At 38.2% G+C, this 25,694-nt stretch overlaps 1 protein-coding gene across 3 annotated transcripts in view; it reads left to right on the forward strand.

The window, feature by feature from the left end:
- Hsp110 (heat shock protein 70Cb) overlaps positions 1-25,694 on the forward strand; it is a 200,455-nt gene that overhangs the window by 109,119 nt on the left and 65,642 nt on the right. Inside the window, exons 9-12 of one of the 3 annotated variants that reach the window (XM_070093392.1) lie at positions 18,362-18,511; positions 20,771-20,896; positions 21,008-21,091; positions 22,613-22,666. In XM_070093392.1, the coding sequence (XP_069949493.1) occupies positions 18,362-18,511; positions 20,771-20,896; positions 21,008-21,091; positions 22,613-22,666 (414 nt within the window). The remainder of the gene's footprint in view (positions 1-18,361; positions 18,512-20,770; positions 20,897-21,007; positions 21,092-22,612; positions 22,667-25,694) is intronic. The other 2 variants (XM_070093393.1, XM_070093394.1) reach the window with 2 other exon arrangements.

The following is a 25,694-nucleotide window of genomic DNA, read 5'->3' on the forward strand; positions in this document are numbered from 1 at the left end:
AACTGTGGTCTTCACTACTTTATAATCAGAAAATTCAGTGTCATTTAACACTGACGTAAATTCCTGTGCCTTGCCAAACAATGCTGTGTGAACCAACGATGCCCAATGCTGTTCCGGCTACCTCAAGGCTCGAGCCTGATTTTTGAAGCTTTCGAAAAATTGTTCTGGTTCGGCCTCATTGAAGTGGGGAACAAGCTGTACTGCTTTATGTAAACTAGTCATTTACAGAATGCGAAAACTGCCTCCTTTCTTTTTCCCTATCAAATTCTTCTTTTGCAAATGCTCTCTGTTCCCTAGTCTGCTCAAGATTGATTTTTGCCAGCTCAAGTGCCAACGCCGCTGATTCACCTTGAGACAACCCTGCTGCACTATACTGACGATTTTGCTCCATTGATATGTCATCTTCCTCCTGCGAGAACATAGGAGTTTTTTCCCTAGCTCTCGTAGAGGGAGGAGTCTGATGTGCCATCTCTTCTTCTCGAAGTTTGTCAGTGATCAGTGAACGCAGTTGCGCAGCTGTGAGAGTGCGTTCGTAATCAATACCAGTGGAACGAGCAATTTGCCAACAACGCTGTAGGGACAATTTAGGTAGGTTAAACAAGGTATATGCCGACACCAGACGTCTGACTCGTCTAGGTGGCATACCACAATGTATAAGTTATTTGCTATGCACAGTATGATTGCAGAATACCCCAACATAACCCGTTATTTGCAGAACACGCTTAGCTATGCACAGTACAATTGCAGAATATGCATACAAGGTGGATACGCAATAGCAAAGCTGACTGCAAAATCTTCACACCGAACAGGCTAGTAGTGAGCTGTTAAACGATCACACAATAGCAAGGCTGACCATAACAAAACAACTGACACGCAAAGTTTGTAAAGCGTTGGCAAAACTAAATGCAATGCCAGACAGCAAGCTAAACAATGTTCCTGCTTCCAGCTTCACCCTAGGCTCAACCCTTTATCTAAGTCCAGCTCCAGCTCTCAGACAGGCTGCCCATATTACAACCCAGGATTCCAAATGGCCTGTTATCCTGGGTGTAAAGGGAGCAAAATAAACACAGCAGAAAAGTTTTGACTTGTATTATCCTTCACCAATTTAGAACAGAAGTATGTACACCATATACACTATGTACAGTGATAGGTATTAGTGCACTCCACAGTAAGCAAGGCAGAATAGAAGCCACTAGAGAGCAGACCATGCTTCAACTGGCTCTAGAATGGGAATGACAAGGGCAGACAGGAGAGTGGTACCCACATAACCTCTGCGATTGCCAAAACCATCTTCGAATTGGCTGGAACCTGGTTACTGGTTGAACGACGGGGCCACATCGTCATCCCTCAGTCACCTGGTTCGCGCCGAATAAAGGTTACGTACTCTTTGCATGCCACACTTACCGTCAGTTGTATAATGTACTGCATGGTAAAATAGAACAGGAATCCATTACAGAACTTATGCATACTTCAGTACAACCATTGACTTCAGTACCAGAACCTCTACCATCCGCTTCAACCGAGTAGGGCCACAGTATAACTCTCCACTCGCCATCAGTTGTATAATGTACTGCAGGGTGAAATAGAACAGAAATCCATTACAGAACTTATGCATACTCCAGTACAACCATCGACTTCAGTACCAGAACCTATACCATCCACCTCAGCCCAGTAGGGCCACAGCATAACTCTGCACTCACTTTACAATCATCCACAAACACCAGCACCCACAATTTAAAGTAAATATATTATTTCTGTTGCATTTGTATTCTTAATCAGTAAAAACAACATACATCACGACAGTGATTTACAATTACATATTCACTTTAATTTTTGTAACATCTGGAGGTCTAAAAAAAAAAAAGTAGTTTGGCTTTTTTGAGGCTCCCAGGAACATAACCCTATTTTTCTCACAAGTTCTTCAGTTTATCAAACACGGCATTTTCAGGAACATAACTGCTGTGTAATATAAAGGTCTACTGTAGTTGAATTGGCAGTTTTTTTGTGCTCAGTCGATAGAACAGAAGGTATACTAACGAAGTAGCTAAGAATTGGATTGAAGGGAGAATTGGAATCGACTTAAATAGGACTTGGTTAAATTGCCAGTGCTTAACCCGTAAACAGTGCAAACGTATGCAGGTACCATCTGACTTACAACTAAGCTTGGTTCCGACCAACTGGTCGTAAGTCAAAATGGACGTAAATCGAACCTTTGAAAATTGCCGACATACTGGGTAGGGCATAATGTCAAACCTTTGCTATAAACTACCTACTTAGTACTGTAATGTAATGTACAATCATTTCATTCTTTTTACCATAATTTACTTCTATTGATATATTTTAATCATTTATGTACTGTATATTATGTATACATGGTAGTGAACTGTATTGTAAATTTTACATCGCATACAGTATTGTATGTTACTGTTATCTTAAAGTATTGTTGACACAGTGGAATGGGAGAATACCACTGGTAGTGTCATCCTGCCAGAATGTCCTATAACCTATGCCCTAAGAAAAGAGAAGCAACTCTGCAACATGTGTAACCCAAATCTTGACAAAATTAGAAGATCTAAGGAAGACAGCCCTGCTAACCCAAACACTGCCTCCGCTGCCAGACAACCACTTAACCCAAACTCCGAGAAAACAAGCCTTCTCCTCCATTGCTACACAGTATCTACTTCAGTGATACTATGAAAGGATATCGCAGAAGACACAACACCAGTAATAAAAGAATAACAGCAAGGACCCTAGAACTCAACTTGTCTACCCAGCAGGACGCCAGTGTATCATCAACCCCCCTCACCGACGCCACCCAGGGAACAACAACAACAACAACAACAACAAACATGGCTGACTCCCCCTCCAACTCCACTCCCTTCAAAGGATTCATCCATGATAACTCAGGTACGATTATTCCTGACAATATCAAGGACTACATCGTTGCTCTAGAAAATGAAATCAAAGATATCAAAGCAGCACTCGAGCGACGAGATTCCAAGATAACCAACCTCGAGAATAAGATCCAAAACCTTGAAGAGAAGATTACATCGGGAAGTGTTGACACAGAAAATACTCTAAAAGCAGCTATAGCCAGTCACACTGAGCAAATAACAACAATAAATATGAAGGTTGAAGAAGCAATCAAGGACTGGAATCAGAACATGCACACTCGACTAAATGAATACCTTGATTTCCAAGACGACAAAACTGAACAAGATAAGTTGTCTGATGCAGTTATAATAAACAGTCCACACATTCCTAGTGACATAACACAAGCTCAGTGCAAAGAAACTGCTGTCAGGATAATACAGGACCACGTACAAGTCATCGTGCAAAACAATGAAATCAAAGAAACACGTTTGTTAGGAAAACCAGGAAGTAAACACAGTATAATGATCCGACTTCATTCATACGATAAAAGAAAGGACCTAATTAAATCAGCAATTACAATGAAAAATGGAGTGTACATAAATGAGTGTCTAACAAAAAAACGTCAAAACCTTCTGTTCAGGCTGAGAAAACTTAAACAGGAAAACAAAATACATCAGTGTTTCACGCGAGATGTGAAAATACTAGTAAGGAAAACATCAACAGGACAACAATATACCATCTCAAACAAACATGATTTCTCTACCTTCCTTAGAAAAGCTGACATTTCTGTAACAGATTAGATAAGTGCCCTTAATACATATATACGTGTGGTGCATATAGTGTACGTTACTATTATATTGTACATTATTATTTTTATTATTTTTCATCACTAGCTAATGCCAACTACCTCCAATACTCTATAACTTTCTTACTGCTATTAATTGCTCATAATTTTAAATTAAAAGTCAAATCTTACTCCAAATTAATAATATTCATTTTTTCTTACCTGTCCATTTAATTTTGTTTATCACTACTTGTTTTTTTAGTCACTTTACATTGTGTATGCAATTAGTGTATATTCCAATTACTTTTTGCAAGTACCAAAACTATCTTTTGCTAGCTAGTACCAACTACCTCATTTTTTTTACTTTTATTGTGCAATAAACTGCTCAATTTATCTAATATTACAAATCAGATCTTACTCCTAAACCAATATTATTTCATAGTGACCATCTGTCCATTTAACTTTGTTTACCATTACTTAATTTTAGTCCCTTATATATTTTCTCCTTTATTTTAGCTTTATATAACTACCCTAGCTTATACATTCACAATTGTTAAAATAATCAAGGTGCTATTCTCAGGTGCTAAAGTAGAACAAGTTCACAATTTTGCCATTATATTCCAAAGCTCATTTATTTTATAGTACTACCTACTATCATATTCCCAAGCTCCATTATTTGATCATCACTTTATTTGTACTAGTCCCTTTTATATTGTCTCCTTTATTTTAGCTTAAAAAAAAAAAAAAAAAAAAACTACCTTAGCTCATTATTTTACATTTGTTAAATAATTCAGGTGCTATTTTTTAGCTTAAGACTATTTACTTTGTTTTATACTTAATTCTAACTATAGATTCACTACAAATCTTATGATTACAAGCATTGATCCAGATACCAACCTCTTATTTAATGACTTAAATGAATCAAACAGTTACTGTAATTACTACACTGCAGAACAATCAAAGGCACTTCTCAGTGCCAACAACAACATAACTATCTTTAACTACAATATCAGATCTTTAAGCAAGCATTACGATGACCTCATAGCATTACTAAATTCCTTACATGCCAATATGTCCATCATTACACTAACTGAAACCTGGCTAAAGCCTGATAGTACAGATGTCTATGCCATTCCTGGTTACACAGCCATACACAACTGTAGGCCAGACCAACAAGGGGGTGGCACAGCCATATACTACTCAGACCAACTAGAATGTATCACTAATACTTGCACAAGAGATGAACATGGGGAATATATAATAGCCAAATTCAAATCCAAATACCTACAAAAACCTCTCACATTGATAAACATCTACAGAGTTCCACAGTCAAACATTAGCCAATTTAGTCAAAACCTAGGAAGTATGATAACTGATGCACGCATGAACAAAGATCACTTACTACTCTCAGGTGACTTCAATATAAATCTCCTGCAAGACCAGGACCCACACGTTACTGAATTCACAAACACAATGAGTAACTGTATGTTGCTACCAACAGTAACAAAACCTACAAGAGTTACAGAGACTAGTGTTTCCCTACTTGACCACATCTGGACCAACACCATATCCCCTTCAAAATCAGGCATAATTACAGATAATACCACAGACCACTACCCTACTTTCCTCATAACAACTCTTGGTAAATTACCCCAAGACACTACTAAAGTCACCTTCAGACTTCACAATGAGGCAGCCATTAATAACTTCACAACAGCAGTAGCAAACATTGACTGGCACACTGAGCTAGAAATCAATACAGATATTGACGAATGTATTAATAATTTTCTAAAAAAGACTCAATACCTCTATAACAAGCACTGCCCTAAAAAAACTAAGCAGATGACAGCTAAGAGACTGAACAGTCCCTGGCTAACACCCAGCATTCTCAAATCCATAAATACAAAACACCAATATGAAAAACAGTACAGAATGGGTCACATAACCAGAGACCAAACAAAACGTTACTCGTCAATCCTAACCAGCCTGATAAGAAGGGCAAAAAAATTGTATTATGAGAACAGATTATCCAACTTACGAGGTGATATAAAAAAGACCTGGAAAACCCTATCAGAAATTCTGGGAACAAAAAAGATATCACGAAATAGCGAAATAAAATTAGCAAAATCAGATGAACCCCAACTCCCACCAACAGAAACAGCAAACAGACTCAATGATTTCTTCTCCACTATAGGACAAAACCTTGCCAATAAAATCCCAAGCTCAGATACCCCACCAAATGACTACCTCACCGGCAACTACCCGAACACACTGTTCCTAGCTCCGACTAACCCATACGAAGTCTCCCTTATTATCAACGCACTAAAAAACAAGGCAGGAGATTTAAATACCTTACCACCCTTTATATACAAAAAAGTGTCACAAGTGCTATCACCAATCATTGCAACACTCTTTAACAAATCCATTGAATCCTCCACCTTCCCTACAGTACTCAAAATAGCAAGGGTCACCCCGATCCACAAAGGAGGAGACCAAACAGAGTTGAATAACTATAGGCCAATATCCAACTTACACCCTCTCTCAAAAATCTTCGAAAAATTAATTCATAAACGAATCTACTCCTACCTTATCTCCCAAAACATACTCAACCCCTGCCAATTTGGATTCAGGCCTAATAAAAATACTAATGATGCTATTATACACATGCTAGAACATATATACACTGCAATAGAGAAAAAAGAAGTCCCACTGGGGATCTTCATTGACTTACGTAAAGCTTTTGATACAGTTGACCATGACTTGCTCCACGTAAAATTGTCACACTATGGTATAAGAGGGCACTCCCTCAACTACCTCAAGTCATACCTCAGCAACAGAAGCCAATATGTGTACGCAAATGGGGCAAACTCTTCTGCACAACCAATTACAGTTGGTGTCCCACAGGGAAGTGTCCTTGGCCCTCTTCTCTTTCTCCTATACATAAATGACCTACCAAATGCTTCTCAATTACTCAAACCCACACTTTTTGCTGATGACACAACATACGTCTTCTCCCACCCGAGCCCAGTCACGCTAGCCAATACTGTAAATACCGAATTACAGAAAATATCTACCTGGATGAGTACTAACAAACTTACACTAAACATTGACAAAACCTACTTCATTCAGTTTGGTAACAGAGCTACAGATGTCCCTCTTAACATAATGATAAACGGATCACCTATCACAAAGCTAACAGAGGGAAAATTCTTAGGAATCCACCTTGATAATAGACTCAAATTTCATACACATATACAACAAATTTCTAAGAAAATTTCCAAGACTGTAGGCATACTATCGAAGATACGGTACTATGCTCCACAGTCAGCCCTCCTGGCCCTATATCACTCTCTTATTTACCCCTATCTCACCTATGGAATTTGTGCATGGGGCTCAACAACAAGTAACCATCTCAGACCACTAATTACCCAACAAAAGGCTGCAGTTAGAATGATAACAAATTCTCACTACAGGCAGCACACTCCACCAATATTCAATACACTCAACCTACTCACCATACAAAACATCCATACTTATTACTGCACCTATTACATACATAGAACACTCAACTCTGATATTAACCCTCCCCTCAAACATCTCCTTGCCAACCTCAACAGAACACATGACCATAACACAAGGCACAGATCACTCTTTGATATTCCTCGTGTCCATCTCACGCTATGCAAAAACTCAATGCACATAAAAGGCCCTAAAATCTGGAATTCATTACCTGTAAATATAAAAGAAACACTACCTGTTTATAAATTCAAGTCTCTTCTCAAAGATCACTTACTCACCCAAAACCAAATAAATACTGAATAACTGAACCTTATAAATTGTATATCTTAAATGTTTCTCACAATTATATCACATAAATGTTAAACCTAAAACCCAATCTAACTTTATTATTTTTTAAATACACTACCTAACAGAATACTCCATTCTACTGAATTTATAACAATGCATGCAACCATATGACCTGTCTTTGTAATACTCACTTGTGCTTTATAGTAATCAGTTTACATTAATGTTTTTCACTGATTTCATCATTGCTTAGTTAATCTTAAGTTAATTTTAAGCCAGCCCGTAATGCTATGCATAGTATAAGTGGCTTTGGCATGCTGCTCTTATCTGTATTTTTTTTGTACCTCTGTAAGTGTGCTCAAATTATAAAATAAATAAATAAATAAATGTGTAATACGTATTTGGATGGCTGGCTGGCTGGCTAGCAGGCAGGCCGGTCGGCCGGGTGGGTGGGTGTCGTCTCTCTGTCTCTCTCTCTCTGTCTCTCTCTCTCTGTCTCTCTCTGTCTCTGTCTCTCTCTGTCTCTCTCTGTCTCTCTCTCTCTCTCTGTCTCTCTCTGTCTCTCTCTCTCTGTCTCTCTCTCTCTCTCTCTCTCTCTCTCTCTCTCTCTCTCTCTCTCTCTGTCTCTCTCTCTCTCTCTCTCTCTGTCTCTCTCTCTGTCTCTCTCTCTCTCTCTCTCTCTCTGTCTCTCTCTCTGTCTCTCTCTCTCTCTCTCTCTCTCTCTCTCTCTCTCTCTCTCTCTCTCTCTCTCTCTCTCTCTCACACAGGTACACATAAGTAAAGTTATCATACATAGTATAAATTACCTAGGATATCCCCAAAAATCCAGACAAGTGCTATACAGTGGATCTGTGCTCCAGTGCCCTAAATTAATAATAATATTAATAATTATTATTACGCATTATTATTACAATAATACGTATGTACTAATATTAATAATATTATTATTAAACTTTAATATAATATAGTGCTTACTCATTACTTACCTTAAAATATCTATAGTCTTAACCCTTTGACTGTCGCAGGCCCCTTTCTGAAACTGTCATTCTATGTCAATAAATTTTTGGAAAAAAAAAAAATTATTTTTTCTTATGAAAAGATAGAGAATCTTTTAACCCGTAAATGGTCCAAGCAGATCTACGTTCACATGTGTAGTGCTATAAAAGTACATTACGTTTTTTTTACATATTTTCAAATTTTTTTTGTTTTTTTTATCACACTGGCCGATTCCCACCAAGGCAGGGTGGCCCGAAAAAGAAAAACTTTCACCATCATTCACTCCATCACTGTCTTGCCAGAAGGGTGCTTTACACTACAGTTTTTAAACTGCAACATTAACACCCCTCCTTCAGAGTGCAGGCACTGTACTTCCTATCTCCAGGACTCAAGTCCGGCCTGCCGGTTTCCCTGAACCCCTTCATAAATGTTACTTTGCTCACACTCCAACAGCACGACAAGTATTAAAAACCATTTGTCTCCATTCACTCCTATCAAACACGCTCACGCATACCTGCTGGAAGTCCAAGCCCCTCGCACACAAAACCTCCTTTACCCCCTCTCTCCAACCTTTCCTAGGCCTACCCCTACCCTGCCTTCCTTCCACTACAGACTGATACACTCTTGAAGTCATTCTGTTTCGCTCCATTCTCTCTACATGTCCGAACCACCTCAACAACCCTTCCTCAGCCCTCTGGACAACAGTTTTGGTAATCCCGCACCTCCTCTTAACATCCAAACTACGAATTCTCTGCATTATTTTCACACCACACATTGCCCTCAGACATGACATCTCCACTGCCTCCAGCCTTCTCCTCGCTGCAACATTCATCACCCATGCTTCACACCCATATAAGAGTGTTGGTAAAACTATACTCTCATACATTCCCCTCTTTGCCTCCAAGGACAAAGTTCTTTGTCTCCACAGACTCCTAAGTGCACCACTCACTCTTTTCCCCTCATCAATTCTATGATTCACCTCATCTTTCATAGACCCATCCGCTGACACGTCCACTCCCAAATATCTGAATACATTCACCTCCTCCATACTCTCTCCCTCCAATCTGATATTCAATCTTTCATCACCTAATCTTTTTGTTATCCTCATAACCTTACTCTTTCCTGTATTCACCTTTAATTTTCTTCTTTTTCACACCCTACCAAATTCATCCACCAATCTCTGCAACTTCTTTTCAGAATCTCCCAAGAGCACAGTGTCATCAGCAAAGAGCAACTGTGACAACTCTCACTTTGTGTGTGATTCTTTATCTTTTAACTCCACGCCTCTTGCCAAGACCCTCGCATTTACTTCTCTTACAACCCCATCTATAAATATATTGAACAACCACGGTGACATCACACATCCTTGTCTAAGGCCTACTTTTACTGGGAAATAATTTCCCTCTTTCCTATATACTCTAACTTGAGCCTCACTATCCTCGTAAAAACTCTTCACTGCTTTCAGTAACCTACCTCCTAACACTTACACATTTCCCCCCTACACTGTCATACAAACTTGCCACAAAGCAGCCTTATCATCTGCCACATTTCCCCCCTATCCACGCTGTCATACGCCTTTTCCAAATCCATAAATGCCACAAAGACCTCTTTAGCCTTATCTAAATACTGTTCACTTTTATGTTTCACTGTAAACACCTGGTCCACACACCCCCTACCTTTCCTAAAGCCTCCTTGTTCATCTGCTATCCTATTCTCCATCTTACTCTTAATTCTTTCAATAATAACTCTACCATACACTTTACCAGGTATACTCAGCAGACTTATCCCCCTATAATTTTTGCACTGTCTTTCATCCCCTTTGCCTTTATACAAAGGAACTATGCATGCTCTCTGCCAATCCCTAGGTACCTTACCCTCTTCCATACATTTATTAAATAATTGCACCAACCACTCCAAAACTATATCCCCACCTGCTTTTAACATTTCTATCTTTATCCCATCAATCCCGGCTGCCTTACCCCCTTTCATTTTACCTACTGCCTCACGAACTTCCCCCACACTCACAACTGGCTCTTCCTCACTCCTACAAGATGTTATTCCTCCTTGTCCTATACATGAAATCACAGCTTCCCTATCTTCATCAACATTTAACAATTCCTCAAAATATTCCCTCCATCTTCCCAATACCTCTAACTCCATTTAATAACTCTCCTCTCCTATTTTTAACTGACAAATTCATTTGTTCTCTAGGCTTTCTTAACTTGTTAATCTCACTCCAAAACTTTTTCTTATTTTCAACAAAATTTGTTGATAACATCTCACCCACTCTCTCATTTTCTTTCTTTTTACATTGCTTCACCACTCTCTTAACCTCTCTATTTTTCTCCATATACTCTTCCCTCCTTGCATCACTTCTACTTTGTAAAAACTTCTCATATGCTAACTTTTTCTCCCTTACTACTCTCTTTACATCATCATTCCACCAATCGCTCCTCTTCCCTCCCGCACCCACTTTCCTGTAACCACAAACTTCTGCTGAACACTCTAACACTACATTTTTAAACCTACCCCATACCTCTTCGACCCCGTTGCCTATGCTCTCATTAGCCCATCTATCCTCCAATAGCTGTTTATATCTTACCCTAACTGCCTCCTCTTTTAGTTTATAAACCTTCACCTCTCTCTTCCCTGATGCTTCTATTCTCCTTGTATCCCATCTACCTTATACTCTCAGTGTAGCTACAACTAGAAAGTGATCTGATATATCTGTGGCCCCTCTATAAACATATACATCCTGAAGTCTACTCAACAGTCTTTTATCTACCAATACATAATCCAACAAACTACTGTCATTTCGCCCTACATCATATCTTGTATACTTATTTATCCTCTTTTTCTTAAAATATGTATTACCTATAACTAAACCCCTTTCTATACAAAGTTCAATCAAAGGGCTCCCATTATCATTTACACCTGGCACCCCAAACTTACCTACCACACCCTCTCTAAAAGTTTCTCCTACTTTAGCATTCAGGCCCCCTACCACGATTACTCTCTCACTTGGTTCAAAGGCTCCTTTACATTCACTTAACATCTCCCAAAATCTCTCTCTCTCCTCTGCATTCCTCTCTTCTCCAGGTGCATACACGCTTATTATGACCCACTTCTCGCATCCAACCTTTACTTTAATCTACATAATTCTTGAATTTACACATTCATATTCTCTTTTCTCCTTCCATAACTGATCATTCAACATTACTGCTACCCCTTCCTTTGCTCTAACTCTCTCAGATACTCCAGATTTAATCCCGTTTATTTCCCCCCACTGATACTCCCCTACCCCCTTCAGCTTTGTTTCGCTTAGGGCCAGGACATCCAACTTCTTTTCATTCATAACATCAGCAATCATCTGTTTCTTGTCATCCGCACTACATCCACGCACATTTAAGCATCCCAGTTTTATAAAGTTTTTCTTCTCTTTTTTAGTAAATGTCTACAGGAGAAGGGGTTACTAGCCCATTGCTCCCGGCATTTTAGTCGCCTCATACGACACGCATGGCTTACGGAGGAATGATTCTTTTCCACTTCCCCATGGACAATAGAAGAAATAAAGAAGAACAAGAGCTATTTAGAAAAAGGAGAAAAACCTAGATGTATGTATATATATATATGCATGTGCGTGTCTGTGAAGTGACCAAAGTGTAAGTAGGAGTAGCAAGATATCCCTGTTATCTAGCGTGTTTATGAGACAGAAAAAGAAACCAGCAATCCTACCATCATGCAAAACAGTTACAGGTTTCTGTTTCACAGTCATCTGGCAGGATGGTAGTACTTCCCTGGTTGGTTGCTGTCTACCAACCTACTACCTATATATTTTCAAATATAACAAAAAAAAAAAAAATCAAAGTTTTTTTACACATTTTCAAATGTAAAAAGACAAAGATCAACTTTTTTTACGTACTTTCAAATGTTGAAAAAACGTATATATACGTTTGGATCGTTTACGGGTTAAAGATGGTAATGGCACCAAAAGTACGAAATTTGGTAAAAAACTCACGGAATTACGCTCCCGCGAAGTTAGCTGTCTCGGCGACATATACGCATCGGCGATTTCGCCTACTTTTTGAGCCCTGTTTTTTGCTCATTCTGTTGTTCCAGTTGACCAAACTCATAGCTGTTTCTTTAGCATTCCATTTTGTCTATTAGTTGAGTACAAGAAACTGCCCATTCACTAATAAACATAATGAAGTTGATGTTGTCTAAGTGTTGTGCTAGAATGAGCTAAAGTACAACTAAGTATAAACTAAAAATATAAAAATACAAATTAAAAATAGCACCAGACTCTCACTTGTAATTGCACTAGGGTCTAATGTAATGAATTTGGTATTGTCTATGTATTGAGCTAGAATGAGCTAAAGTACAACGAGGTTTAATCTAATAATATAAAAAATACTAGTTTAAAATGGCACAAGATTCTCACTTGTAATTGCTCTAAGGTCTAATATAAGTTGTTAACAAGAACTAGAGTATAACTAAATTTAAATTGACAAGACAAAATACACAAGTTAAGGTAGTAAAAGAAGAAAAAATAAATAAAAGAAAAATGGCAATGACTTGGTTATAATATGATAGTAAGATGGTACACAGGATAATATTAAAGTTGAAGTTGAATATACAAGCTTAAAAATTGGTAACAAAAGGTTAAGAAAGGTAAAGTAAAGTTGGGTGATAGTCTACAATGGAATAGGGCAATAATAAAAAAGTATATAATAAAATTGGGTAATAAACTTTACAGATAAAAAGGGCAATAATAAAAAGTTCAAAATAGATTGGGCAATAAAGTATTGGTACAATTGGGCAAGTATAAGAGTGGGTAACTAATTCAAGACTAGAATAGTGTAATAACAAGACAAAAAGTTTACAATAAAGTTGTGCACTAAAATATAAAATAAAAATGGGCAATAATAAAAAGTTTACAATAAGGTTGGTCAATATAGTTTAAAGTAAAATTGGGCAATAATAGAGATTTTAAAATAAAATTGGGTGATAGAGTATTTTTCATAGTGAGGTAGAATAACTGAGGACAAGCTATGGTTAGTTTCAATTAAAATAATATATAACAATGAAGTGGTAAGAAGTAAAATAAAAGAGAGATTCTGTACATATTAAACACAAGACTATCGCAACTGCTTCCACTCTACCACCACCACCTTTGTATTTTTCTACAAACTTTTTCATAAATTATATGTGTTTCTCACATTCTTTACCAAAGGGCTGGCACTAGAAGCTTTCTTTGGAGCCATAGTGACTCATTTAGCAGTTGCAAGCACTAAAACGAATTGAATATTATGAAATATTTTGTATGAACAAGTGAGGGGACCATCGCTTACTGGTAAACAATGGCACACTGGCTGGGAAGAGAAGCCGAAGCGGCTCAGAGCGTGAGTACACGTCCCGGACGAAGGACGATTAGCGAGTAAACCGACCATTTGCGAGCCAATGTTTGGACGAGAATAACGCGACGATTTCCAAAAACGACGATTATCGAGCTTGACGATTATTGAGAGACCACTGTATTAGGAAGAGGGGTTATTGAGGTGGTTTGGTCATTTAGAGAGAATGGATCAAAGTAGAATGACATGGAGAGTGTATAAATCTGTAGGGGAAGGAAGGCGGGGTAGGGGTCGTCCTCGAAAAGGTTGGAGGGAGGGGGGTAAAGGAAGTTTTGTGGGTGAGGGGCTTGGACTTCCCGCAAGCGTGCGTGAGCATGTTAGGAGTGAATGGAGACAAATGGTTTTTGGGACCTGATGAGCTGTTGGAGTGTAAGCAGGGTAATATTTAGTGAAGGGATTCAGGGAAACTGGTTATTTTTATATAGCCGGACTTTAGTACTGGAAATGGGAAGTACAATGCCTGCACTTTAAAGGAGGGGTTTGGGATATTGGCAGTTTGGAGGGATATGTTATATATCTTTATATATGCTTCTAAACTGTTGTATTCGGGCACCTCTGCAAAAACAGTGATTATGTATGAGTGAGGTGAAAGTGTTGAATGATGATGAAAGTACGTATTTTCTTTTTTGGGATTTTCTTTCTTTTTGGGTCACCCTGCGTTGGTGGGAGATGGCTGACTTGTTGAAAAAAATTATAATTTATAGTAGCTCTTGTGATTTCATAGCCAATCTTTGTTCTGACACTAATATGTATTAGGTACTGAATTTGTACTCAAATTGTCACAAACACACTGACATGTGAACATTTATACCCACCTTGGTCATTTACTATTGTTTAGGAATATATACAAAGTATTTATAGGTCCTAACAATGTTTTGGATATGCAGGAGTATATAATAATAATAATAATAATAATAATAATAATAATAATAATAATAATAATAGTCTCTTGAAGGATGATGTAAGACAACTGTCAGTCCACTGATGACAGTGCAGTGGTGACATTTGATGAGCATCCATGGCCCTGCCTTTATTTGTTTTCACTGTTACACATAAACATGTCTCTGTCTAGCTCTGTTTAACTCTGTTTATCTCTGTCTGCGTGTGTCTGTCTCAGAGAGCCACTCGTGAACCAACAGGTATTACACATGATTGCGTTGTCACGTCTGGTTCCTGAGCAAGTGTGAATACGTATTTGCCAGTTATGTTTACACATTATATCTGCAAGCACAGTATAACACTGTCTGGATTTTTTGGGTTATCCTAGGTAATTTACACGATGTATAATTGTATTTGTGTACCTGTGAGAGAGACACAGATAGAGATATACATAGATAGAGACACAGAGATAGAGCCAGCCAGCCTGCCAGACACATTATTACACATTTCAGAATTGTTTCTCTTTACTTAGGTCATAGGTTGTAAGACATTTAAAGGGTGTTGCACACCCTTTTTAATACTGTGCACACTGAGTGTTAAGATGCATTCTGTGCTGACCAGCTGACCAGGTATCTCAGGCCAATTTTGCCAAATTTGGAGGGAGGAAAAATAAAATGTAGATATACATTTGGAGCGCTAGCGGTAAGAATGTATATGTACGTATGGACCGTTTACAGGTTAAATTGCTCTCAGGTTCATTAACTTTTGCATGTGTAATTTTGTAAAATTTCCATCAATTTTCGTACTTTTGGTATTATTACCTTCAGAAAAAAGATTACTTATTTAAGTGGAAACAGGGAGCTATATTTATTTGAGTCCTGGACAGTGAAAGGGGTAAGTTCCATGTAGCTTTTGTCTTCGTTTATGCTGTAATTTCACCCATTTTTTCCCAGTTAGCAATTTGGCTTGAGGGTGAGGAGTGTCCCCTCAGCAGATAGCCTGGATGATACAGACCCTAGGGTTCTCTTGCCATCGTTCTTTTCCCAGGTGCTCTAATGTACTGTTTTCGTATTCAGACTTGGTTGCTAGGAATCCAGACTTTCATGTTCAATTTTTTTCTGTGATTTCATTTCTCTAATACTAGCTCAATGCTTTTTATATACTTATGATGGGTTTCATGAGTTTTTGTACTCAGTCCAGCCCTGGTCCAAACTTGTCTAGTGTTTACCTGGTCAATCAGTCTGTTGCTGTTGGTGGCCCTCTAGCCCACATTTCCATCACAGTCTGCTTGATTTGGCTAATGGCTAGGTTCAGAATTGGACCATCAGCCCTGGGACTTTCACTGATTGTTCAGGTAGGCTTAAGGTAGTGAGAGCTTGTGCTGCTAGTATATGTGGCTTTCATCATTTTATTAAATAATAAATTCTACCACCTCGTCTCTTTTTTCCCCAGATGTGTGGTGTTGATCATAACGGCGCCGAGTGTTAAATATGAAAATCTCATGTTATTTTGATTTCCAAGTGATAAAGGAATTTACAGAGGATCATAATTGTACACTTAATCTGTATGCTGATTCTTCCTAAGTTAATATTGAGAGAGATTGTGTTGTTGTATTTATATATAGTTGACCCATGCTTATGACCTAGATAAAGACTGCAAGAACGGTTGTAGTAAAAAAATACATTAACCCTTTCAGGGTCCGTACTGTAGATCTACGGCTTTACGTTGAGGGTCCAAACCGTAGATCTACACCATGAACTCGGCTCACTCTGATAAGCTGTGAGCGGTAAATTTGGGCCTAAATATGAGAGAATACAGCTATGTGGTATGTATGCACCACATAAAACAATTCCTGCAGCACACAGTGCATAATGATAGAAAACAAAAACTGACCGTAATTTTCGATTAAAACAGCGACCTTGCAGTGTTTTTCGTATGTATTTTATAGTTGTATTTGCGATATCTTGGTCTCATTTGATAGAATGGAAGATGCATTACAGAAATAGAGATGATTTTGATTGGTTTTAGTACTGAAAATGGCTTGAAACTGAGCTCAAAGTAGTAGAAATGTTAAATTTTTGCCGATGTTCAAGAGTAAACAAATGACCTCACACGTCTAATACACACCAGCTGGTGGGTCTAATATGCATTCACAAATGTGGTGATATTATTTATACATTTGTTACAATATTGCATAACAGTAAATCTTCTATTTTTTGGTTTGAATAAAAATTCATTGCATGAATAAAAAATCAAAAGGGTATTCATTTGTAAAGCCTGAAAACATAACTAATGAACAGAGGAAATGTTAGGTTAGTGTCAGGAATGACTGCATTGTTTATTCTGAACCCTATTTTGAAATTGGAATATTTTGAATTTTGCATTAAATTGGCCAAATTACCAATTTCCGATCACTTTATTTTGTAGTTGAATCAGTTGACTTGGTGATTTCTTGTGCTCAGTTGATAGAATAGAAGTAATACTAGTGAAATAGCTAAGAATTTGGTCAACTGGAATAATGTAATTGGCCTAAAATGGGAGTCAAAGTTGGCAAAATCGCCGATGCGTAAATATCGCTGACACGTTAGTGGGAACATAATTTCATCAGTTTTCCATCAAATTTCGTACTTTGTTTTATTACCCTCAGAAAAAGATTCTCTACCATTTCATAAGAAAAAATAATTATTTTTTGAAAATTCTTGGACACTGGTGCACATTTTAAAATTTGGCCTCTGGACCCTGAAAGGGTTAAACAGATCAGATTTTCCCTTAAGAAACCACGTAATTTGAGACTGGGATGATGATCGGTATCTAATTTTTTTTTTTTATTCTTGAAGAATGTTTACCAAAATTAACTTACACACATACTATATGATCACAAAGTTAATGAACTTGGTAAAAAAAAAAAATTGGAAGTCTTGGTCATAATTCACCTGGCTGATTGTTCATTTTCCATTGACTTGGTGAATGACATATCTTTACCTTTGATGGGTTGTGAGAGTTTCCAGTTCCTGCAGCCTTTCCTTAGACCATAATCATAAGATTTTGTTCAAAATGTTTTCACTGCAATTCCCACACCCAAGTTCATTAATTCTTTCAGTCAAGTTATGCTTATGAATGTTAACATGATTCACCTTAGAGCAGTATTAAAAGTGATTTAAAAATCAAGCAGAGTACCCATTTTCTTTTGACTTGGCACATGACACTTAAACTGAAAGTGAATGGATTTCATTCAAATTAGGCTCATTATTAAAGTTCATGAATTCCATTTAAAATTTTCTAATCTTGCATATGTTGCTGACCTTATAAAGTTCATGTATTTCTGGCAATATTCTTGGTGTTATATTTAGCCCAATGTTCTTTTCTTTTTGCTGATATTTGCAGCTTCTTTCTGGCTATGCTGTACTCCAGTCTCTCTCCAAAATGCATGATCTTCCATTTGTTTGACTGTAATTGTTGTTTGACTATATATGCAGACTGTTGGTCTCCAGACATTGTCATCTCTAGCTTTACATTGAGCATTATCTTGTGTAATTTTAGTGTTACCTTAATCCAGTATGTTTATTTTTGCATTATTTTTATTAAGATTCTTTAAATTTTTACCCCTTAGGTACCATTTTCTAAGATGCTGACATTCTACCGCCGTGAGCCATTTACACTACAGGCACAGTACACTGTCCCATCAACTTTCCCAGACCCTATCATTGGCCATTATACAGTGGAAAATGTTGCTCCTGGGCCAGAGGGAGAGTGCCTAAAGGTATTTTTCTTTTTTTTTGTACAGTACATTGGGTAATATTTAATAAATGTATGGAAGAGGGTAAGGTACCTAGGGATTGGCAGAGAGCATGCATAGTTCCTTTGTATAAAGGCAAAGGGGACAAAAAAGAGTGCAAAAATTATAGGGGGATAAGTCTGTTGAGTATACCTGGTAAAGTGTATGGTAGAGTTATTATTGAAAGAATTAAGAGTAAGACGGAGAATAGGATAGCAGATGAACAAGGAGGCTTTAGGAAAGGTAGGGGGTGTGTGGACCAGGTGTTTACAGTGAAACATATAAGTGAACAGTATTTAGATAAGGCTAAAGAGGTCTTTGTGGCATTTATGGATTTGGAAAAGGCATATGACAGGGTGGATAGGGGGGCAATGTGGCAGATGTTGCAGGTGTATGGTGTAGGAGGTAGGTTACTGAAAGCAGTGAAGTGTTTTTACGAGGATAGTGAGGCTCAAGTTAGAGTATGTAGGAAAGAGGGAAATTATTTCCCAGTAAAAGTAGGCCTTAGACAAGGATGTGTGATGTCACCATTGTTGTTTAATATATTTATATATGGGGTTGTAAGAGAAGTAAATGCGAGGGTCTTGGCAAAAGGCGTGGAGTTAAAAGATAAAGAATCACATAAAGTGGGAGTTGTCACAGTTGCTCTTTGCTGATGACACTGTGCTCTTGGGAGATTCTGAAGAGAAGTTGCAGAGATTGGTGGATGAATTTGGTAGGGTGTGCAAAAGAAGAAAATTAAAAGTGAATACAGGAAAGAGTAAGGTTATGAGGATAACAAAAAGATTAGGTGATGAAAGATTGGATATCAGATTGGAGGGAGAGTGTGGAGGAGGTGAATGTATTCAGATATTTGGAAGTGGACGTGTCAGCGGATGAGTCTATGAAAGATGAGGTGAATCATAGAATTGATGAGGGGAAAAGGGTGAGTGGTGCACTTAGGAGTCTGTGGAGACAAAGAACTTTGTCCTTGGAGGCAAAGAGGGGAATGTATGAGAGTATAGTTTTACCAACGCTCTTATATGGGTGTGAAGCATGGGTGATGAATGTTGCAGTGAGGAGAAGGCTGGAGGCAGTGGAGATGTCATGTCTGTGGGCAATGTGTGGTGTGAATATAATGCAGAGAATTCGTAGTTTGGAAGTTAGGAGGAGGTGCGGGATTACCAAAACTGTTGTCCAGAGGGCTGAGGAAGGGTTGTTGAGGTGGTTCGGACATGTAGTGAGAATGGAGCGAAACAGTGACATCAAGAGTGTATCAGTCTGTAGTGGAAGGAAGGCGGGGTAGGGGTCGGCCTAGGAAAGGTTGGAGGGAGGGGGTAAAGGAGGTTTTGTGTGCGAGGGGCTTGGACTTCCAGCAGGCATGCGTGAGTGTGTTTGATAGGAGTGAATGGAGACAAATGGTTTTTAATACTTGTCGTGCTGTTGGAGTGTGAGCAAAGTAACATTTATGAAGGGGTTCAGGGAAACCGGCAGGCCGGACTTGAGTCTTGGAGATGGGAAGTACAGTGCCTGCACTCTGAAGGAGGGGTGTTAATGTTGCAGTTTAAAAACTGTAGTGTAAAGCAACCTTCTGGCAAGACAGTGAGAGTGAATGATGGTGAAAGTTTTTCTTTTTCGGGCCACCCTGCCTTGGTGGGAATCGGCCAGTGTGATAATAATAAAAAATAGGGTAATATTTAGTGAAGGGATTCAGGGAAACCGGTTATTTTTATATAGCCGGACTTTAGTGCTGAAAATGGGAAGTACAATGAGGGGTTTGGGATGTTTGGCAGTTTGGAGGAATATGTTATATATCTTTATATATGCTTCTAAACTGTTGTATCTGGGCACCTCTGCAAAGACAGTGATTATGTATGAGTGAGGTGAAAGTATTGAATGATGATGAAAGTATTTTCTTTTTGGGTCACCCTGCCTTGGTGGGAGACGGCCGATTTGTTGGGAAAAAAAAAATTGATATTACAAAATTGTTACATTTCATCATTTTAACAATGGGAGCTGTGATTGTGGTTTTATTTGCATTTGAACCATTCACGTCTAACTATACTTACTTTTTCTAAATCTTGTGTAACTGTATCCATTTTATTTTGAGATTTTCTTTCTTGCATTGTCTTCTTCATATTACCACCCATAATATAAGGGCTATGTTTTCTCATTTTTTTTCTGCTCTGCATTATTATTTTAGTTTACTAAGTGGTTATATTTCCAGTATGAAGTTGCTAAAAAAAAAAAAAATGATATTTACAGGTGAAAGTAAAAGTGCGAGTAAACCTGCATGGACTGTTCACTGTTGCTTCAGCTTCCCTGACAGAAAAGAGAGACACAACTGAGGAGTCCCAAGAAATCATGGAAACTGAGGATAAGCAAGATAAGGTGTGTAAGATGTCATTGTTTGTTACCTAAAAGCAAAAAAAGGTATGGGAACATTTACTAAATATTGATGTTTAGTAATGATAAACCAATGTATCTTCAATGTATTTACAGGCATCAACTGATGGACCTGTGAATAACCAGGACAGTAAAGTGGAGAATCATAGTACTCCAGCTGAAGAAGGAAGTCAGCAAGAGGTAAGATTTTTCAAACCATTGCCAGTTAGCCCTTTTGATTTTGTAATAAGTAGTCTCTGATGTCTAGGGCACTTCTGCTATATGATGATGTAATTGTACTTAGAAATTTCAACTTCATCAGTGTTGGAGATTGAAGGAGCACTTGAAATATTTTAACCAGATTTCTAAAAGCTTCTGCTTCTCTTGCCCACTCCTTGCCACATGCTGTTGCTGCTCTGGCATGCACTATGCTAACCACTTGCCAGACACTTTGCCCTCAACCACAACAGTGAGGAGAATGGGTGATTATGTAAACAGTGTTGTTAGATACAATTGGAGTTGGAAGGGGTGGAAGAGATCCATCTGAGTACCGTTTTTTTTTTTATTTTCATCGTTAAAAAAATTAATGAAATGTGGAATATTATGGCTTAAGAATGCATCTCTTATATCATGAGGTTATATTGGAAAACAGGTTCCTAGTCATGAAAGAGTTCCAGGAACACTTATTTTTTAGTTTAGGGTCTGCTGTTCATCCTGAGTAAATGCATCACTAGAAAGAATGGGAATGTGGAATTACAGTGCAGTGTATGAAAAGTAACTTGTAGATCCTTTGTCAACGGTAAATACAACTGTTTGGATATAGAGTTCAGTACAATTTAGGCATAATGTGTGATAGTTTAGAAAATATTAATTTGAAATGGTTACTAGATATATATGACTTAAGAGCATTGGCACCTGTCACCTGGCTGTTTTTTTTTTTTTTTTGTTTTTTTTTCAAATGGAAATGTTGCCATGATTGATTTGAATGCAGTTTTTTGATAGTTTAATAATAAAATTATGCAAACCAGGGTTGCATCTGCACACATTCAGACTGCTCTTTCACAATTTCCTTTATTTTTTGTAATTACAGACAGGACACCCTTATGGGTTTAGCACTTACTTATTCTTAGTATTAAGACAGGGCAATTCAGTGATTATAGCTTTAACTTCCTGGGGGATTTGAGAAAATAAAGATTCAAATACTTTTCTCTACTACCTACATTGCTATGATTGTTGTAGTAAGAACTCATGAAATAATTATACAAAAATTCCTGTGTCCCATTGGTTGTTGCTTTTACTACAGTTAAAGCAGTTCATGCACTTTCCTGATGTGATCTACTCCCAGTGCTTGAGGTGGTCTGTATTCTTGTTTTTTCCCAACCCAAGAGACATTGCTTCCTTGTCTTCCTGTTCTGTATCAACAGTTGACTGCTGTAGATTACGTTTTCACAGTACAAAAGCCAAACCCGCATGTAGAAATCTCTTACATTTTTCCAGTAGTCTTGAAATGTCATTAAGTGAATGCCTAGAAAGCCAGGCATCCAAGATTCAAGTAGATGGATATATTGTGTATATTAATTTTTTCAAAATATTTTGCTATCTTGTTTTTACCAAAACAGTTTGCTCGTACTGTACTTTTTCTGAGAACTGATCTTACTTCAACTTATAGTGCAATAGCTGCTTTCTATAAAATACTAATGTTAACTTTTTTTTTTTCTTTAGAAAATGGAAACAGAGAAATCCACAGAGACTCCTACACCAACTAAGGTAACCAAGGTACTCTTCACCTCTCTTTTTGTCCTCCTCCTCCTTCCTCCTCCTCCTTCCTCCTCTTTCTCCTCCTCTTTTTCCTCCTCTTCCTCCTCCTCTTTTTCCTCCTCTTCCTCCTCTTTCTCCTCCTCTTCCTCTTTCTCCTCCTCTTTCTCCTCCTCTTCCTCTTTCTCCTCCTCTTTCTCCTCCTCTTCCTCTTTCTCCTCCTCTTTTTCTCTTTCTCCTCTTCCTCTTTCTCCTCCTCTTCCCCTTTCTCCTCCTCTTCCTCTTTCTCCTCCTCTTCATCTCTCTTCTTCTTTCTCCTCCTCTTCCTCTTTCTCCTCCTCTTCATCTCTCTTCTTCTTTCTTCTCCTCTTTCTCCTCCTCTTTCTCCTCCTCTTTCTCCTCCTCTTTCTCCTCCTCCTCCTCCTCCTCCTCCTCCTCCTCTTCCTTTCTTCTCTTCTTCTCTTCCTTCTCATTCTCTCTGATTCTTGAGCTCACCAGTAATTCTCTTTAGTTTGTTCCCTTGCTCTTGAACAATGTAGCACTTGTGGTGCTTTAATGAGAGTGTGCTTAGAAGTGAAACTCCCCCCACATTCACAAATTCTGTTTCCGCAGTTTCAGTTACCCACAGTTTACTGTGGTTCGAAAATAGCCCTTAATTTTACTTAATGTCATCAAAGAACAACAGTGATGATGGCTGTTATTCAAAGCCTAAGAGAAGCCATAAAGTGCTTTCTATCAGTGGAGAAAGTGATAGTTCTCCACTTATTCTGTATAATATATATTAGACTTTACCACAGGAATGTTTGTAAAGAAGAACAAAATTATATACGTATAGGGTTCGCTGCTATCCACAGTTTCGGGTATCCACAGTAGGTCTTGGAACATATCCCCTGTGGATATGGGGGACTACTACAATTTGTTGATGTAGTGTATCACCCTGCCCCGGTGGGAGACGGCCGACTTGTTGAAAAAAAAAAAAAAAAAACTGACCTTTAAACTGTGGACTACGTATGCTGTGCATATGCTTGGATATTTATGTACGACATACACCAGCATCATGCTAAAGATTTTTTCTACCTTTAACCCTTTCAGGGTCCCCAGGCCCTCTCAGGGTCTCCCAAATTTAAAAAAAAAATTATTTTCTTATAAAAAGATTTTTTTTTTCTTAACATTATAAGCTAAAAAAATTTTTTTTACCATCAATACTTACCGAGATATGGAGGCATGGAGTTGACAGAAAATGCCTCATATATGGTAACATCGCCAACTGCCGTCACCCAGTACTATTTTTTTTTTTTGTTTTTTAGGTAATATTTCCCTATTATTATTTTTAATTTTTTTCCAAGTAACTTTTATGGCCTGTGAGACCAATATTAGCACTATTTTATGTTTTCCTCTTTTATTTACTACACAATAACTCCACAAACACTGTTGTCCTTATATTGTTTATAATTGTTGTTTACACACACAAATGATATAAAATGTTGTTTATTACTATTTTTCTACATCTTATATACACATATACAGTCACAGGGAATGTTTCTAGAAGTTTTGCAGGCTGTGGAAGTCTTTGAAACATGATGTTTTACACTCCTCACATATAAAACGAGTGTCTTCGTTGTTGTGGGTGTTTTTTTGTATGTTCACAGACGTAACGCCTCTTCTGAGCCTTTTTCTTGAAAGCAGTAGCAGGCAGTTTTACTAGGAAGTGATCACCATGCTTCAGACGAGAAGGTAGTTGTTGATAATTTAGTAGGCGGTCTGTTGCAGGTGTTGTTCCTTGGTACTTGAATACTATTTGTCTGATGACAGACAAACAGAATTCGCCATATGATGGTTTATTTCTGGTCCTCATCTTATACGTATTATAAGCATTGAGCATGGAAATGTCCAGAAGATGGAAAAAGAGTTTTATGTACCACTTATAACTCTGGCGAATACAATCAGCAAACCCAATCTGCATGTCACATTTGTCCACTGAATGCATATTGAGGGTGTAATCAATCACAGCTGCAGGTTTTAGAATGGGTTCATTGCTCTCTTTATGCTGCCTGCCAGCATTTGTCATTTCATTAGGGTGAATTGATGACAACAGTGCGACATCTCGTTTGTCATGCCATGATGTCATTGGCAGCAAACACCTGCACCTCACCTCTACAAGTGCCAGCGTTGAACCTGGGCGTATGTTTACGATTTGCAATCACTGTGCCACACACACCTGTCATGTTCACTCGCAAAAAATCACTGTGAGGGGCTTGTGTACTAGTTATCAGTATATAATATATGCCCCTTACCAGGGTAAGGGGCATATATTACTTGCTGGTATTTTGCAATGTATAACTTCCAGTGTACACAATAATATCCAATACCAGACCACTGTAACAATCACAAAGCAGAAACAACTTTATACCAAAGCATTACCTCTTGCTTGGTATGTACTGCTTGAAAGAGTCTTCCTTTGAACATAATCAAAGACTCATCAGTTACAAGCTTCCTGAAGGGATAAAAATACATAACTGAATTTCTCTTTTAGATATGCAAACACATTCCTAATCTTATATAACCTGTCGTTTCTGTCAGGCCTGGTTTTGTCTGAGAAGTGAAGCACACATAATAGCACAAATCGATTCACTCGCATTATATCACTGAAACCTGGGGTTGCAATCAAGCGGTCTGTTGACCAGTATGATTTCAGTGTGCTTATACACATGTGGCATAAGCATTGTTGTGGCAAAGAAAAGATGCATCTCAGCCACAGTTGTCTCCTCCCACCTGTGTAGCCGTGAGTTTGGTGAAAGTATTGTGTTTGCCATGGTGTACTCGTATCTGTTGCTTTCCCTGACAATAATTTCCATCAGGGGTTTGTCAAAGAATAACTCGAAACATTCCAGTTCAGTGAGATTGTTCCCCAGTGTACAAGATGGCCATATTCCACTTTGGCTTTCATCAAACTGGTGGGGATTGGGAACAAAATTGGCAGCTTCTTGCCAATTCCAGGTGGTTGTGGAGGTTGTGGTTGTGGAGGCTGGTGTGGTGGGTGGGTGGGTGG

This window comes from Cherax quadricarinatus, chromosome 42 (genome assembly GCF_038502225.1).
Source record: "Cherax quadricarinatus isolate ZL_2023a chromosome 42, ASM3850222v1, whole genome shotgun sequence".
In the NCBI taxonomy this organism is placed as follows: domain Eukaryota; kingdom Metazoa; phylum Arthropoda; class Malacostraca; order Decapoda; family Parastacidae; genus Cherax; species Cherax quadricarinatus.